The sequence below is a fragment of the Salmo trutta genome, chromosome 17 (assembly GCF_901001165.1).
Source record: "Salmo trutta chromosome 17, fSalTru1.1, whole genome shotgun sequence".
NCBI lineage: Eukaryota > Metazoa > Chordata > Actinopteri > Salmoniformes > Salmonidae > Salmo > Salmo trutta.
The window spans coordinates 13,318,422-13,336,261 of NC_042973.1; the positions used below are offsets into that span (position 1 = coordinate 13,318,422).

The window sequence follows — 17,840 nt, forward strand, 5'->3', positions numbered from 1 at the left end:
ATGACCTCATTGTCTGTCAACCTTCCCAGAAACACACAGGGATATTTATCGTCATCTCTGTGTAGATTATCATAGTCTGTCAGACTCAATCACTGACTGAGGAATGGCCCCTGTTGCTCCATCACATGTATTACAGCCAATTCCTAGCACTTAGGCTCTCCCATGCTTTATGGGAAACACTCCCGCTGCCTGGCCCACTCATCTCAGCACCAATGTGGGGGTGTTTCCTTCTCCTCTCATAAGTAAACAGTTAGCTTGTTAGCTATTCTACTTCCCTACTCAGATTGGTAACTCAGTTAGTCCACCCCTCCCGGGCTATTTTCAGCCTGTGGAATCCCCACCCAGGTCGTCGACACCTGCTGTTGACATCAGGTGTGGCTTTTTTTATGCTGGCCACAAGCAAATTATGCAGCGGTGACAGGGAAGGCAGAGGTAGTGGTGGCGCACAAACAAAGATATCATTTGAATATTACACATGTCCATCTTGAACCAGATACAAGGATAAGTGCAGGCAAAAAAAAGCCAGTGGCATGGCAGGAGAGAAAGTAGCAATACTGGAAGCATAATGTTTCTGGCTCTGCATACTAGCTAACCAGTACCAGCACCGTACTAGTGTGATCTGTCTGTTTACGCATGCCGTACCAGATGCATTTCCTTCATATTGTTCATTTGTTTTTGCTGTGAGTGTTGTTCATTGTCATGAACAAGGTTCATTACCGACTGCTTTGTCACGATTGAGAGCACTACTTTTGTAAGGTAGGCCAACACAACAGACTTTTGTATTGGCATCCTTAGATGTTCTTGCTATTAATTTCTAGAGGAAAAGGGAGTTGACATGGACTAGTAGGTGACAGCATGTAGCAGCATATGTTTGTTTTTGTCTACTACAGGCTCAGACATGCTTCATAGTTGGCGTGTGATTACACAATGATTTATTGGAGGACTCGTTTGGTTATTTCATGATAGTCACACTATATTAGGTGTGTATATATTATTGTGTATATTAGTCATGTGAAACGCCATGCTTTGATATGTAGTGCTTGAATTTAAATAGATTTGCATTCACTTTTGAAAGTATCCCTTTTTGATGTAAACAGAACCTTCCATACATGTTTGGCCACAGAAGTGGTGGTCAGAAAGTGAGTTTTTGGACCTGAATGCCACTGGAAAAGATAAATGGTTGAGTTTGATATTATTTAAAACCTTACAAACAGGGTTGTCAAACTATTTGATCATTTCTTGTGAAAAGTTTTTAAATCAAGGTTCTGAAATGTTTAACCTTTTAACGTCAATTATTTAAAAACGCATAAACTCAGATTTTTCTTTTTTATCCCTTTCGACCATTTGTAATTTTGCTGGTACACCATTGAAATTTTAAATAGAATTGACATTTTTATTTCTTATTATTACCACAATGACGGTCATCGGTCCACCCACTGTCAAATGACAAATTGGTAATGTCTATTGTATATTTCTATGACTTCAATAGGTTTCCTATGGAGGATTGTCAGTATAATTTAAAACAACAAATATTCCAATTCAACTCAAGATTCTCTGATGTGTGGATCTCCTATCTTTGTGGTACCATTTGAAAGTTGAAATGTCAACTTTCAAAGGCACTGGCCTACACACAGTGCCCCATAATGTCAAAGTGGAATCATGTTTTTAGACATTTTACAAGTTTAATAAAAAAAATGAAAAGCTGAAATGTCTTGAGTTAAGTATTCAACCCCTTATGCGAAGCCTAAATAAGTTCAGGATAAAACATTTGCTTAACTAGTTACATACACTACTGGTCAAAAGTTTTAGAACACCTACTCATTCAAGTGTTTTTCATTTCCTTTTACTATTTTCTACATTGTAGAATAATAGTGAAGACATCAAAACTATGAAATAACACATGGAATCATGTAGTAACCAAAAAAAGTGTTCAACAAATGAAAATATATTTTATATTTGAGAGTCTTCAAATAGCCACCTTTGTCTTGATGACAGCTTTGCACATGCTTGGCATTCTCTCAACCAGCTTCATGAGGTAGTCACCTGGAATGCATTTCAATTAACAGGTGTGCCTTCTTAAAAGTTAATTTGTGCAATTTCTTTCCTTCTTAATGCGTTTGAGCCAATCAGTTGTGTTGTGACAAGGTAGGGTTGGTATACAGAAGAAGCCCTATTTGGTAAAAGACCAAGTCCATATTATGGCTAAAACAGCTCAAATAAGCAAAGAAAATGACAGTCCATCATTACTTTAAGACATGAAAGTCAGTCAATACGGAAACTTTCAAGAAATTTGGACGTTTCTTCAAGTGCAGTCGCAAAAACCAAGCGCTATGATGAAACTGGCTCTCATGAGGACCGCCACAGGAATGGAAGACCCAGAGTTACCTCTGCTGCAGAGGATAAGTTCATTACAGTTACCAGCCTCAGAAATTGCAGCCCAAATAAATGCTTCAGAGTTCAAGTAACAGACACATCTCAACATCAACTGTTCAGAGGAGGCTGTGTGAATCAGGCCTTCATGGTCGATTTGCAGCAAAGAAACCACTACTAAAGGACACCAATAAGAAGAAGAGACTTGCTTGGGCCAAGAAACCCGAGCAATGGACATTAGACCGGTGGAAATTTGTCCTTTGGTCTGTAGTCCAAATGTGAGATTTTTTTTCCAACCGCTGTGTCTTTGTGAGATGTGGTGTGGGTGAACGGAAGATCTCCACGTGTATTTCCCACCATAAAGCATGGAGGAGAAGGTGTGATGGTGTGGGGGTGCTTTGCTGGTGACAGTGTCAGGATTTATTTAGAATTCAAGGCACACTTTACTAGCATGGCTTCCACAGCATTCTGCAACGATACGCCATCCCATCTGGTTTGCACTTAGTCCCACGATCATTTGTTTTTCAACAGGACAATGACCCAACACACCTACAGGCTGTGTAAGGGCTATTTGACCAAGAAGGAGAGTGATGGAGTGCTGCATCAGATGACCTGGCCTCCACAATCCACCGACCTCAACCAAATTGAGATGGTTGGGATGAGTTGGACCACAGAGTGAAGGAAAAGCAGACAAGTGCTCAGCATATGTGGGAACTCCTTCAAGACTGTTGGAAAAGCATTCCAGGTGAAGCTAGTTGAGAGAATGCCAAGAGTGTGCAAAGCTGTCATCAAGGCAATGGGTGGCTATTTGAGGAATCTCAAATATAAAATATATTTTGATTTGTTTAACGTTTTGGGTTATTACATGATTCCATGTGTTATTTCATAGTTTCGATGTCTTCACTATTATTCTACAATGTAGAAAATAGTTTAAAAAATAAAAACTTGACTGAGTATGTGTTCTACAACTTTTGACCGGAAGTGTAAATTGCAGTGTTTAATAGTGTTTAACATGATTTATTTTAATGACGACATTTCTGTACCCCACCCAATTATCTGTAACGTCCCTCAGTCGAGCATTGAAATTCAACCACAAAGACCAGGGAGGTTTGTGACCTGAAAATGGTTGTCTAGCAATGATCAACAACCAGTTTGACAAAACTTGAAGAATTTTGAAAAGAGTAATGGGCAAATGTTGCACAATCCAGGTGTGGAAAGCTCTTGTAGACTTACCCAGAAAGACTCACAGCTGTAATCACAGCCAAAGGTGATTTTTAACATGTATTGACTCAGGGGGTTGAATACTCATCTAATCAAGATATATTAGTATTTAATTTTTTAACAAATGTTAATTTTTATGCCACTTTCATTAGAGTATTTTGTGTAGATAGTTGACAATTAAATCAATTTTAATCATACTGTTTAACACCACAATGTGAAGAAAGTCAAGGTGTGTGAATACTTATGAAGGCAATGTAGAAACGTACTGTTTTTACATATTTAGACGAATGCAAGAGCATAATGAATAGGAGGTTGAAAAGTTGCAGAATTGTCCTTTAACGTAATTCTCCTAACCTTTTACCTAAATTCTCCTAACCTTTGTCGTTTTAGTTCTCCTAACCACCAACGTAAATTCTCCCTGTTATTCTCCTTTGTTACAACGCAACCAGATTTCAGAGAAAGATGTACCGAGTGTACAAAACATTAGGAACACCTTCCTAATGTTGATTTGCACCTGCTTTTGCCCTCAGAACAGCCTCAATTCATCAGGGCCTGCTACAAGGTGTCAAGCATTCCACAGGAATGCTGGCCCATGTTGGCTCCATGAATCCCACAGTTGTCATGTTAGCTGGATGTCCTTTGGGTGTTGGATCATTCTTGATACACATGGGGAAACTGTTTAAAGTGGGAAAACCCAGCAGAGTTTCAGTTCTTGACACACTCAAACCGGTGCGCCTGGCACCTACTACCATACCCTGTTCAAAGACACTTAAATATTTTGTCTTGCACATAAACAATCCATGTCTCATTTGTCTCGAGGCTTAAAAATCCTTCTTAAACCTGTCTTCTCCCGTTCATCTACACTGATTTTGAAGGGATGTAACAAGTGACATCAATAAGGGATCATAGCATTCTCTTGGTTTCACCTGGTCAGTCTCATGGAAAGATGTGTTCGTAATGTATTGTACACTCGGTGTATAATACTACACATCCTCCAAGATGTATGATAAGTTGTCATCCAATCTGTATGCTTTTGTACGACCAGGTAAGACGTATGATATTGTACAACTGCTATTCCATTCGTAATGTGTCATACTAAATGAAGGCGAACAGATTTATGTACCAAATCTTCCGAATTGCCCTGAGGCCAGGTTGAACATCTAGCCTAGATGTTCACTTGCTGGAGCTGAAATGTGGACATTCAGTTATAGTAACCTGGTCTTATGCAGCAACAAGATGCTGTCACTCCCCATTGAAACCCCAAACTTCCTGTTTTCAGATGAGTGCTTGTTATTGGACTAGGGAGGGTCCTAAAATAGCCAGTTCAAGTAAATAATGAGCCTTCTGGCATTTAACGAACACTGCTACTGGGGCAGGGAACACCCCAACACTCCCTGACCCCAGTGTGAAGACAAATCGGGTCGTTTATTGATATCCTGCTGGTTTTGTCCTTTACTGGAAGGGCAGCCAGGTGAATCAAGTTCAGAACATAGTTGGGTAGTTAAGCAAATTTTGATGTTTTTTCTTCCCACATGTTTAATCTGTTTCCCGTTTGGTGTATGCAGTTGAAATGCTTATTGTTCTGTTTCACTTTGTCTTTCAGGTCATACCACATACTGAGTGTTCATAATGTCTGAACATTTAGACGAAAGTTGATGTTCGGAATAGTTTTATTTTATTACATTGGAATCTGTCAGATCTTTTGCATCACTCTGTTTTTTCGAAAAGAAAACAAACCCCACGCGACAACACACTGAAGGATCTGCCTTTCTTTGAAAAAGAAAGCATCCGTCGACGCTACAGTGCTTCCCCCAGAGACCTCCGTGGGTGACGATGCCTGTGCAAGCGCCGCAATGGACGGAATTCCTGCTGTGTCCCATCTGCACCCAGCTGTTCGAGGAGAGCCTCCGCAAGCCCATCAGCCTGGGCTGCGGCCACACTGTCTGTAAGATGTGCCTGAACAAGCTGCATCGCAAGGCCTGCCCCTTCGACCAGACGGCTATCGCCACCGACATTGAGCTGCTGCCAGTCAACACAGCCCTGCTGCAGCTGGTGGGAGGACAGGTGAGACAGACGCTAGGTTAAGCTAGGTTGGTACTACTCAGGTGAGACGCTAGGCAAGGCTATACAACGGGTGTATACTTTTACTGTGAAATACTTACAAGCACTTTCCCAACAATGCAGTTAAAAAAGTAAGAAAATTTGCTAATAAAAATAGTAACACAAATAACAATAACAAGGCTATATACACAAGGGGTACCGAGTCAATGTGCAGGGTTATGAGGTAGTTGAGATAATACAGTGCATTTGGAAAATATTCAGACCCCTTGACTTTCATCACATTTTGTTACGTTACAGCCTTATTCTAAAATTGATTAGGATGTTTTCCTTCAATCTACACACAATACCCCATAATGACAAAGTGAAAACTGGTTTTTAGAACTTTTAGGAAATGTATTAAACATTTAAAAAAACTACTTTATTTACATAATTATTCAGACCCTTTGCTATGAGACTTGAAATTCTTCTCAGGTGCATCCTGTTTCCATTTCTCATCCTTGAGATGTTTCTACAACTTGATTGGAGTCCACCTGTTTGGACATGATTTGGAAAGGCACACACCTGTCTATATAAGGTCCCACAGTTGACAGTGCATGTCAGAGCAGAAACCAAGCCATGAGGTCGAAGGAGTTGTCCGTAGAGCTCAGAGACAGGATTGTGTCGAGGCACAGATCTGGGGAAGGGTACCAAAACACTTCTGCAGCATTGAAGGTCTCCAAGAACACAGTGGCCTCCATCATTCTTCAATGGAAGTTTGAAACCACCAAGACTTTTCCTAGAGCTGGCCGCCTGTCTAAACTGAGCAATCGGGGGAGAATGGCATAGGTCAGGGTGGTGACCAAAAACCCGATGGTTACTCTGACAGCTCCAGAGTTCCTCTGTGGAGATGGTTGTCCTTCTGGAAGGTTCTCCCATCTCTGCAGCACTCCACCAGTCAGGCCTTTATGGGGGAGTGGCCAGACGGAAGTCACTCCTCAGTGAAAAGCACCATTTTCCACCGCCATGATAGTGGATAATGCAACTTCCTGATACAATTTTCCACAACCATGCTAAAGTGTATTTCATAAAGAAAGTATGTATATTCCCCCCGCGCTTTCTTGCCATTTTTTAAAATCTAGTTAAGGGGGAAGTCAATGGCTTTGCAGCCTGAATGGAGAATGTTTTAGGTACGATCCAGTCCACAGGGGATACTAGTGTATTGCCAGCTGCATACAATGCGTTTGTCGGTAAGATGGAAACGACTCAATATTGCCATCTGCCGGCCTTTGGGCTAAGTGGATTTCAGTGTGTTCTAGACCTGTGTCAGTGGTCTTCATCTCTCTCTATTGTTTGAATCAAATATTGAACCTATGCTGTACCCCACCCTGCTTTCACCACTTCCAGGGCTGACCCACACACACACTCAAATGTTTTTTTTGCATGTGGGCTTGGAATTTTTTATTTTTTTTAAAAGTCCCAAATGCTCTGTGTGACCATCTGCCAATATGGCTGGTAAGCTTAGACATTTCCCAGCCAATGCCAAAATCTACCAGCATTTGGCTGGTGTTATTTTTGCCTCCATAATCCCAAACAAACAGCCTTTGAAAAGGAGCTCACAAAGGTCTGCATTTGATTTCTCTGCAAACTATTGCAGTTTCATCCACAAGCACATGAAAGGGGAAGACTACAACTTGTTCTAGTTTACCATTGACCATGTGAGACTGCCATGTGAGACTGCCTGTGTATTTGTTTTTAGTGTGTGTACGCACACGTTTCACGTTTGTGTGTTCTCACGACACATACAAGAGTGCCATTTAGTTCTCTGATATGAGGAAAAGGGAAACTAGATCTGTTCCTATCAAGTGTTTCAAAAGATACTGGATCTAAATTACTTCCTGGTTTGTATGGCTTGTTTTCTACTCTGGCTTTTGGGAAATGATGGCACAGTACACTGAGTCCTAGATCTGTTTGTGCTCTCTGACCAACTCTTATGGTCACGCCCACACATATCTGGGACCAGGCTACAATGCACCCCCATTGCCTGGCATTCATATCCAATCTGGATAGACTCTTGGGGCAATATCTCAATCCTTTGGCGCACAAATCTTCTGTTGATACCAAAGTCTTAGAAGAACCCTGCAGATTTTTACATTTTATTTCACCTTTATTTAACCAGGTAGATCAGTTGAGAACAAGTTCTCATTTACAACTGTGACCTGGCCAAGATAAAGCAAAGCAGTGCAACAAAAACAACACGGAGTTACACATCAATAACAGTCAATAACACAATTATAAGAAGAAAAAAAAGAAATCTATGTATAGTGTGTTCAAATGTAGGGAGGTAGGCAATAAATAGGCCATAGTGGTGAAATAATTACAATTTAGCATTAACACTGGAGTGATAGATGTGCAGGTAGAGATACTGGGGTGCAAAAGAGCAAGAGGGTAAGTAATAATATGGGGATGAGGTAGTTGGGTGTGCTATTTACAGATTGGCTGTGTACAGGTACAGTGATCGGCAAGCTGCTCTGACATCCTATGCTTAAAGTTAGAGAGGGCGATATAAGGCTTCAGTGATTTTTGCAATTCGTTCCAGTCATTGACAGCAGCGAACTGGAAGGAAAGGCATCCAAAGGAAGTGTTGGCTTTGGGGATGACCAGTGAAATATACCTGCTGGAGCGTGTGCTACGGGTGGGTGTTGCTATGGTGACCAGTGAGCTGAGATAAGGTGGGGCTTTACCTAGCAAAGACTTATAGATGACATGGAGCCAGTGGGTTTGGCGACGACTATGTAGTGAGGGCCAGCCAACGAGAGCATACAAGTTGCAGTGATGGGTAGTATATGGGGCTTTGGTGACAAAACGGATGGCACTGTGATAGACTGCATCCAGTTTGCTGAGTAGAGGGTTGGGGGCTATTTTGTAAATGACATCGCCGAAGTCAAGGATCGGTAGGATAGTCAGTTTTACGAGGGTATGTTTGGCAGCATGAGTGAAGGAGGCTTTGTTGCGAAATAGGAAGCCGATTCTAGATTTAATTTTGGATTGGAGATGCTTAAAATGTGAGCGTGGAAGGAGAGTTTAAACACCTAGGTAGTTGTCCACATATTCTAGGTCAGAACCGTCCAGAGTAGCGATGCTAGTCGGGCGGGAGGGTGAGTGCAGCAATCGGTTGAAGAGCATGCACTAGTTTTACTAGATACTATCCCATCCCCACACATATCTGTGAGGGGGGTCATTTACACTTGTTTGTCAGGTTGCAATAGTTGGTTCATTCGATCATGTGTCAGATGTTTGTGGAGACCATTTTCAGGATTGTGCTTCTCTTATGGATTGTTTAAGGAGCGTTCTGAACCATCACACTATATTCCCCATTTGGGATATTTCAGATGTGTTCAGAAGATGGACAGGGACTCTGCTGCCCTAGCTTCAGGGGGAAGCTGGTTTCACCATTGAGGTGCCAGGACAGAGAAGAGCTTGGGCTGAGTGGGAGCTGACCTCCCGTAGGGGTGGGGGCCAAGAGACCAGAGGTTGCTGAACAGACTACTTGGGTTGAAGTGTAGGGTTTGAGCAGAACCTTAAGGTAGGGAGGGGCAGTTCTTCTTGCTGCTCTGTAGGCATGTACCATGGCCTTGTAGTGGATCCGAGCTTCGACTGGAAGCCAGTGGAGTCTACGGAGGAGGGAATTTGGGAAGGTTGAACACCAGGCAGGCTGCAGCGGTTTGGGATAATTTTCAGAGGTTTGATGGCACAAGCGGGGAGCCCAGCCAACAGCGAGTTGCAGTAATCCAGACGGGAGAGGACAAGTGCCTGGATTAGGACCTGCGGCGCTTCCTGTATGCGGTAGGGTTGTACTCTACGGATGTTGTAGAGCATGAACCTGCAGGAGCGAGTCATTGCTTTGATGTTTGCAGAGAACGATAGGGTGTTGTCCAGAGTTTCACCAAGGTTCTTTGCACTCTGGGAGGGGGACACCGTGGAGGTGTCAACTGTGATTGAGAGGTCTTGGAGCGGGCAGGCCTTCCCCGGAAGGAAGAGCAGTTCCGTCGTGTCGACGTTGAGCTTGAGGTGGTGAACCGACATCCAAGCTGAGATATCTGCCAGGCAAGTGGAGATGCATGTCGCCACCTGGGTGTCAGAAGGAGAGGGAAGGATAAAAGTAGTTGAGGGCAATCCACATAGCAATGATAGGAGAGACCATGTGAGGATATGATGCAACCGAGTGACTTTGTGTAATAGCGTGAAAAGGAGAGTGTCTAGAACCGAGCCCTGAGGGACACCAGTAGTGAGAGTATGTGGTGCAGACACAGATCCTCTCTACATCACCTGGTAGGAGCTGCCTGCCAGGTAGGATGCAATCCAAGAGTGTGTAGAGCTTGATACGCCCAGCCCTGAGAGGGTGAAGAAGAGGTTCTGATGGTTCACGGTGTCAAAGGCAGCAGGTCTAGGAGGATGAGAACAGAGAGAGTCAGTTTTGGCACTGTGGAGAGACTCTGTGACTGAAGAGCGATCTCGGTTGAGTGACCCATCTTGAAGCCTGACTGGTTAAGAATTTCGTTCTGAGAGAGATGGCGAGAGAGCTGGTCAGACGGTGCGCACAAGTGTTTTGGAAAGAAAAGCAAGAAGTGATACCGGCCTGTTTTTGACGTCAGGGGTCGAGTGTTGGTTTCTTGAGAAGGGATGCGGACAGTGATGAGGGAAGTGAAGAATGGGAGGTCTCCAGAGATGGTCTGAAGGAGCTGATGGGGTCGAGCGGGCAGGTTGTCGGGCGGCCAGACCTCACTAGTCGCAGGATTTTTCAAAGCGGTTGACAGTTGTTCGCAGGGAGCGGGAGGGGGTGGATGATTGGGGGAGAAGGTGGAAAATGGTTTCCTAGGGTTAGAGGCAGAAGCTTGACATTTTGTGATAAAGTGTCTTCAGTAGCGGATACAGAGGAATATAAGGTATGGAGGAGGGAGTGAAAGGATGGGTCCTCCGGAAGTTTAATTTTCCTCCATTTTCGCTCAGCTACCCGCGGCTCTGTTCTGTAAGCTTGCAGTGAGTCACCATGGAGCAGTAGGGGAGGGCCGAGCTGGCCGGGAGGAAAGGGGAGATTGCGAGTCATAGGATGCGGAAAGGGAAGATGGTAGGGTTGACGAGGCAGAATCAGGAGACATGCGCGAGAAGGATTTACAGTGAGGGGGGAAAAAAGTATTTGATCCCCTGCTGATTTTGTACGTTTGCCCACTGACAAAGAAATGATCAGTCTATAATTGTAATGGTAGGTTTATTTGAACAGTGAGAGACAGAATAACAAAAAAAAAATCCAGAAAAACGCATGTCAAAAATGTTATCAATTGATTTGCATTTTAATGAGGGAAATAAGTATTTGACCCCTCTGCAAAACATGACTTAGTACTTGGTGGCAAAACCCTTGTTGGCAATCACAGAGGTCAGACGTTTCTTGTAGTTGGCCACCAGGTTTGCACACATCTCAGGAGGGATTTTGTCCCACTCCTCTTTGCAGATCTTCTCCAAGTCATTAAGGTTTCGAAGCTGACGTTTGGCAACTCGAACCTTCAGCTCCCTCCACAGATTTTCTATGGGATTAAGGTCTGGAGACTGGCCAGGCCACTCCAGGACCTTAATGTGCTTCTTCTTGAGCCACTCCTTTGTTGCCTTGGCCGTGTGTTTTGGGTCATTGTCATGCTGGAATACCCATTCACGACCCATTTTCAATGCCCTGGCTGAGGGAAGGAGGTTCTCACTCAAGATTTGACAGTACATGGCCCCGTCCATCGTCCCTTTGATGCGGTGAAGTTGTCCTGTCCCCTTAGCAGAAAAACACCCCAAAAGCATAATGTTTCCACCTCCATGTTTGACGGTGGAGATGGTGTTCTTGGGGTCATGGGCAACATTCCTCCTCCTCCAAACACGGCGAGTTGAGTTGATGCCAAAGAGCTCCATTTTGGTCTCATCTGACCACAACACTTTCACCCAATTGTCCTCTGAATCATTCAGATGTTCATTGGCAAACTTCAGATGGGCATGTATATGTGCTTTCTTGAGCAGGGGGACCTTGCGGGCGCTGCAGGATTTCGGCGTAGTGTGTTACCAATTGTTTTCTTGGTGACTATGGTCCCAGCTGCCTTGAGATCATTGACAAGATCCTCCCGTGTAGTTCTGGGCTGATTCCTCACCATTCTCATGATCATTGCAACTCCACAAGGTGAGATCTTGCATGGAGCCCCAGGCCGAGGGATATTGACAGTTCTTTTGTGTTTCTTCCATTTGCGAATAATCGCACCAACTGTTGTCACCTTCTCACCAAGCTGCTTGGCGATTGGTCTTGTAACCCATACCTTGTGTAGGTCTATAATCTTGTCCCTGACATCCTTGGAGAGCTCTTTGGTCTTGGCCATGATGGAGAGTTTGGAATCTGATTGCTTCTGTGGACAGGTGTCTTTTATACAGGTAACAAGCTGCGGTTAGGAGCACTCCCTTTAAGAGTGTGCTCCTAATCTCAGCTCGTTACCTGTATGAAAGACACCTGGGAGCCAGAAATCTTTCTGATTGAGAGGGGGTCAAATACTTATTTCCCTCATTAAAATTCAAATCAATTTATAACATTTTTGACATGCGTTTTTCTGGATTTTTTTGTTGTTATTCTGTCTCTCACTGTTCAAATAAACCTACCATTAAAATTATAGACTGATCATTTCTTTGTCAGTGGGCAAACGTACAAAATCAGCAGGGGATCAAATACTTTTTTCCCTCACTGTAGCAGATGGGATAGAAGAGGAGAGTAGTGGGAGAGAGAGTGGAGATGGTGCATGACCATCTGGGTAGGGGCTGAGGGCTAGGGTTGAAGGAGAGGGAGGGGGTTGCCGTGAGATTAGTAGGCGAACAGCCTCTAGTAAAGATGAGGTCAAGCGTATTGCCTGCCTTGTGAGTGGGAGGGGACTGGGAAAGGGTGAGATCCAGGGGAAAAGAAAGAGTTGAAGAGAAATTAATCAAAGGCAGATGTCAGGAGGTTGGAAGTTGCCAAGTATGAAGAGCAGTGAGCCATTGTCAGAAAGTTAGATTATCAATGTGTCAAGCACATTGAGGAACTCTCAAAAGGGTCCCTGGTGGGCAATAGGGTTGGGCGATATCCACATTTTCGTACTGTTTCTGTTCCATACCGGGATATACAGTATTAACGGATGTGCACATAATTAAAAAAATATAATAATTGAAGCACAAACTATTTAGGCAACAAGGATCTTGATCCAGGAGAGGATTGAATGCTGTAACCAAGAGGCTAGATTTTTGACGCCTAGCCACTTAGCTAGCAAGTTAGCAAGCCAAATGCATAGCTGGAGCTCTGAGCTGGATATCATTTATTTGACACATCTTAGATTTCTTATAATTATACCTAACTTATAAGCAGTGGTGTAGCACGCAGCCCCAGAGAGAGCAGCTGTGGAAGCAGTATTCTCTGGGGGGATCCATGTCTCCGTCAGGGCCAAAAAGTCAATGGACTGAAGGGCAGCATAGGCTGAGAGACTCAGCGTTCTTGACCGCAGAATGCTGCCGGAGTGCAGGATTCCACATGGGTTGTGCTCGCAGGGTACATTAAATTAGAAGGGTTGCAGCCAAGGGGTGGGGAGTGTCTAATGCCAACAGGGAGAGGAGCGAACTGGGATAGAAAACACACATGCACACAGTTGCCAAAGCTACAAAATGAGAATCTGAAAATAACTAGGTAAGATACTCAAGTGAGAGTGGAGTGGAGCCCTCCTCTCTTTCCTTCCTCCAATAAATCTGCAGAACATTCTTTGTTTCGGCAACGGTCTTCGTTTTGACAACGAGACCGCCGCTGACACTGATCACCAAAACCTCAACAGTCACAAATTGCCCTGCCCCTTAATCCTGGTTGATGTCAACAATCATCTGCAAATTATGAGCAGTCAGCAGTTCATACACCAAGTAGGCAACTGGGGAGACATACAGCACTTAAAGTAGATGGCCCTAGATAGCAAAAAGACTAGTAGCCAGCAACAGATTAAGACTAAAATTATACATATCACTCCTGGAGATATCAGGAGTCCTCTAGCTATAGATTTAAGTATTTGTCTCTCTCTTTTTGCACACACACACACTGTAAACGTAAGCTGGATTTCAACGTGTGTTGTGACCTTGGTGTCTCTTTTCTCTCCCCAGGTGCCCAAACGGCAGCCTACCACCTTGGTGACGGGGGCAGAGGACATAGCCCACTATGAGGAAGCCAGTGAGTGTGTGGAGGAGCTGGCTCAGTACCTGAAACCCCTGAGCAACAGCAGAGGTCAGTCAGACACCACCTCATCCTGCTGACAGTCACAACCATTGCTCATGAATTGTGGGACAAGCCTCTTAATTTCTCAACATATCATATTTAATAGCAACAGTTTCAACCACTCTCCCTTTTTTATCCACTCACAATCCTCATTCTGGTCTAGTGCACTCATTCTCTTCTTCCTTTATCTTGCTTTAACAGGCATCATCTTGAATGGTGCTTTCTCTCTCCCTCATCTTGAATGGTGCTTTCTCTCTCCCTCATCTTGAATGGTGCTTTCTCTCTCTCTCTCCCCCTCATCTTGAATGGTGCTTTCTCTCTCTCTCTCTCCCTCATCTTGAATGGTGCTTTCTCTCTCTCTCTCTCCCTCCCTCATCTTGAATGGTGCTTTCTCTCTCTCTCTCTCTCATCTTGAATGGTGCTTTCTCTCTCTCTCTCTCTCATCTTGAATGGTGCTTTCTCTCTCTCTCCCTCTCATCTTGAATGGTGCTTTCTCTCTCTCTCCCCCTCATCTTGAATGGTGCTTTCTCTCTCTCTCTCCCTCATCTTGAATGGTGCTTTCTCTCTCTCTCTCTCTCTTTCTCTCCCTCATCTTGAATGGTGCTTTCTCTCTCTCTCCCTCATCTTGAATGGTGCTTTCTCTCTCTCTCCCCCTCATCTTGAATGGTGCTTTCTCTCTCTCTCTCTCTCTCTCCCTCATCTCGAATGGTGCTTTCTCTCTCTCTCTCTCTCTCTCCCTCATCTCGAGTGGTGCTTTCTCTCTCTCTCTCTCCCTCATCTCGAGTGGTGCTTTCTCTCTCTCTCTCTCCCTCATCTTGAGTGGTGCTTTCTCTCTCTCTCTCTCCCTCATCTTGAGTGGTGCTTTCTCTCTCTCTCTCTCTCCCTCATCTTGAGTGGTGCTTTCTCTCTCTCTCTCTCTCTCCCTCATCTTGAGTGGTGCTTTCTCTCTCTCTCTCTCCCTCATCTTGAGTGGTGCTTTCTCTCTCTCTCTCTCCCTCATCTTGAATGGTGCTTTCTCTCTCTCTCTCTCCCTCATCTTGAATGGTGCTTTCTCTCTCTCTCTCTCCCTCATCTTGAATGGTGCTTTCTCTCTCTCTCTCTCCCTCATCTTGAATGGTGCTTTCTCTCTCTCTCTCTCCCTCATCTTGAATGGTGCTTTCTCTCTCTCTCTCTCCCTCATCTTGAATGGTGCTTTCTCTCTCTCTCCCCCTCATCTTGAATGGTGCTTTCTCTCTCTCTCCCTCATCTTGAATGGTGCTTTCTCTCTCTCTCCCTCATCTTGAATGGTGCTTTCTCTCTCTCTCCCCCTCATCTTGAATGGTGCTTTCTCTCTCTCTCCCCCTCATCTTGAATGGTGCTTTCTCTCTCTCCCCCTCATCTTGAATGGTGCTTTCTCTCTCTCTCTCCCTCATCTTGAATGGTGCTTTCTCTCTCTCTCTCTCTCTCTCTCTCTCTCATCTTGAATGGTGCTTTCTCTCTCTCTCTCTCTCCCTCATCTTGAATGGTGCTTTCTCTCTCTCTCTCTCTCTCTCTCTCTCTCTCTCTCTCTCTCTCTCTCTCTCCCTCATCTTGAATGGTGCTTTCTCTCTCTCTCTCTCTCTCCCTCATCTTGAATGGTGCTTTCTCTCTCTCATCTTTCCTTTTCATCTCCTCCATATCCATTTGCTTTGATACTCGTGTTTTGCTGTTCCACAATTTACTCCTTAATGTTCACACTGGTTGTAAGTTGCTATGAATAAGCCTCTCTCACACTTCATCCTCTCCTCTCCTCCAGGTGTGGGGTTGAGCACCAGCAGCGCCCAGAGTTCTCTGAGTCGGCCCATGCAGAGGAAGCTGGTGACCCTGGTGCACTGTCAGCTGGTGGAGGAGGAAGGCCGGGTGAGGGCCACGAGGGCGGCCAGGTCCCTGGGGGAGCGCACCGTCACTGAGCTCATTCTGCAGCACCAGAACCCCCAGCAGCTCTCCTCCAACCTGTGGGCTGCAGTCAGGGCAAGGGGCTGCCAGTTTCTCGGCCCAGGTAACACGTATACAATAGCGAAGTGCCCCTGACCTTCTGTCTTTCTCAGCCATCTTTTTTCTGTGTTTTGAGGGGTGCAAAATCCATTTGTCACTTAAATCTCGTTGGATTGATTTGCTTTCATTTTACTCCTGTGACTCTTTCATATTCTTGCTTCTGCCTGTTCTTTTTCCCCTGTTAATGTTACGACGACTGAAATGTTTGTAATGACTTGTCATACACACCCCAGTAATGGATGAACAGGGATCAAAGGAATACATTGTCTTTCGGTTTTGTCTTTACAGCATTGTCTCTACACATACATCACAAGAAATAGGATAACTTAATTTTGATAGGTGTTATATTTTTTTCAATTCCACAAAAAATTATAATTAATAGTTGAAATGCTTACAAATTAGATGCTCTGAAATGAAAGAAACTTCTGAAAATGAACACCCGGATTATAGTGATATGTCTTATCTCAACTGTAATGTAAAGTGTGTGTGTGTGTGTGTGTGTGTGTGTGTACACCTTTTATATATAATCTAGAGCCGAGCATGTTGATTTTTAATCTGAGAGTAACCTGCTATTCACTTGTTTTATGCAACAGCGCATTTGACTGCAGGTAGGTGTTGACAGAGCAAGTTTTTGGTGGTTGGAGCCCTGTCCCACCCCGTTATGTTAAGTTTTATATATGCAAATACACCCAATGTATTTATGCAAATTAGGCACATTTTATTTGAACATAAAATATAAAGTCTGGGCCCAAATGACATGTCAATGAATGTAATCTGAGGAAAAATGCTAAGCATATGTTGTGCTGTCTGTTGTAGCGATGCAGGAGGAGGCTCTGAAGCTAGTGCTTTTGGCTCTGGAGGACGGCTCCGCTCTATCCAGGAAGGTCCTGGTGCTGTTTGTGGTTCAGAGGTTAGAGCCACGCTTCCCACAGGCCTCCAAGACCAGCATAGGCCACGTGGTGCAGCTCCTCTACAGGGCCTCCTGCTTCAAGGTAGCTCTGACACGACCTACAAACGGTGGTGTGAAAAGTACTCAATTGTCATACTTGAGTAAAAGTAAAGATGCCTTAATATAAAATGTGTGAAAGTCACAGTAAAATACTACGTAGGTAAAAGTCTAAAAGTGTTTGGTTTTAAATATACTTAAGTATAAATCATTTCAAATTCCTTATATTAAGCAAACCAGACCACACCATCTTTTTTAATTTTTTTATTTTTACAGATAGTCAGGGGCACACTACAACACTCATTTACAAACGAAGCATTTGTGTTTAGTGAGTCTGCCAGGTCAGAGGCAGTAGGGATGACCAGGGATGTTCTCTTGATAAGTGTGTGAATTAGACCATTTTCCTGTCAAAATGTAACGAGTACTTAGGAAAAATGTATGGAGTAAAAAGGACATTATTTTCTTTAGGAATGTAGTGAAGTAAAAGTTGCCAAAAATATAAAAAGTAAAGCAACTCCAAAAAACGACTTAAGTAGTACTTCAAAGTATTTCTACTTAAGTAAATCTAAAATTTGGACTTGTCAGACCTAAGGACAGATTTCCACTGGTCTAATGTCCATTGTTTCTTGGCCCAAGCAAGTCTCTTCTTCTTATTGGTGTCCTTTTTAGTAGTGGTTTCGTTGCAGAAATTCGACCATGAAGACCTGATCGACACAGTCTCCTCTGAACAGTTGATGTTGATGTGTCTGAAGCATTTATTTGGGCTGCAATTTCTGAGGCTGGTAACTCTCTAATGAACTTATCCTCTGGGGCAGAAGTAACTCTGGGTCTTCCATTCCTGTGGTGGTCTTCATGAGAGCCAGTTCAAAGTCCTTGACATTTTCTGCATTGACTAACCTTTGTCTTAAAGTAATGATGTACTGTCATTTGTCTTTGCTTATTTGAGCTGTTCTT

General features: G+C 43.8%; 1 protein-coding gene across 5 annotated transcripts in view; it reads left to right on the top strand.

The window, feature by feature from the left end:
• LOC115151619 (roquin-1-like) overlaps nt 1–17,840 on the top strand; it is a 32,411-nt gene that overhangs the window by 2,938 nt on the left and 11,633 nt on the right. For 4 of the 5 annotated variants that reach the window (XM_029695703.1, XM_029695702.1, XM_029695701.1 and 1 more), the window contains exons 2-5: nt 5,195–5,655; nt 13,816–13,936; nt 15,702–15,944; nt 16,757–16,932. In XM_029695703.1, the coding sequence (XP_029551563.1) occupies nt 5,425–5,655; nt 13,816–13,936; nt 15,702–15,944; nt 16,757–16,932 (771 nt within the window). In that variant the 5' untranslated portion in view covers nt 5,195–5,424. Of the gene's footprint in view, nt 1–4,536; nt 5,656–13,815; nt 13,937–15,701; nt 15,945–16,756; nt 16,933–17,840 lie in introns of those variants that run through there. The other variant, XM_029695699.1, reaches the window with a different exon arrangement.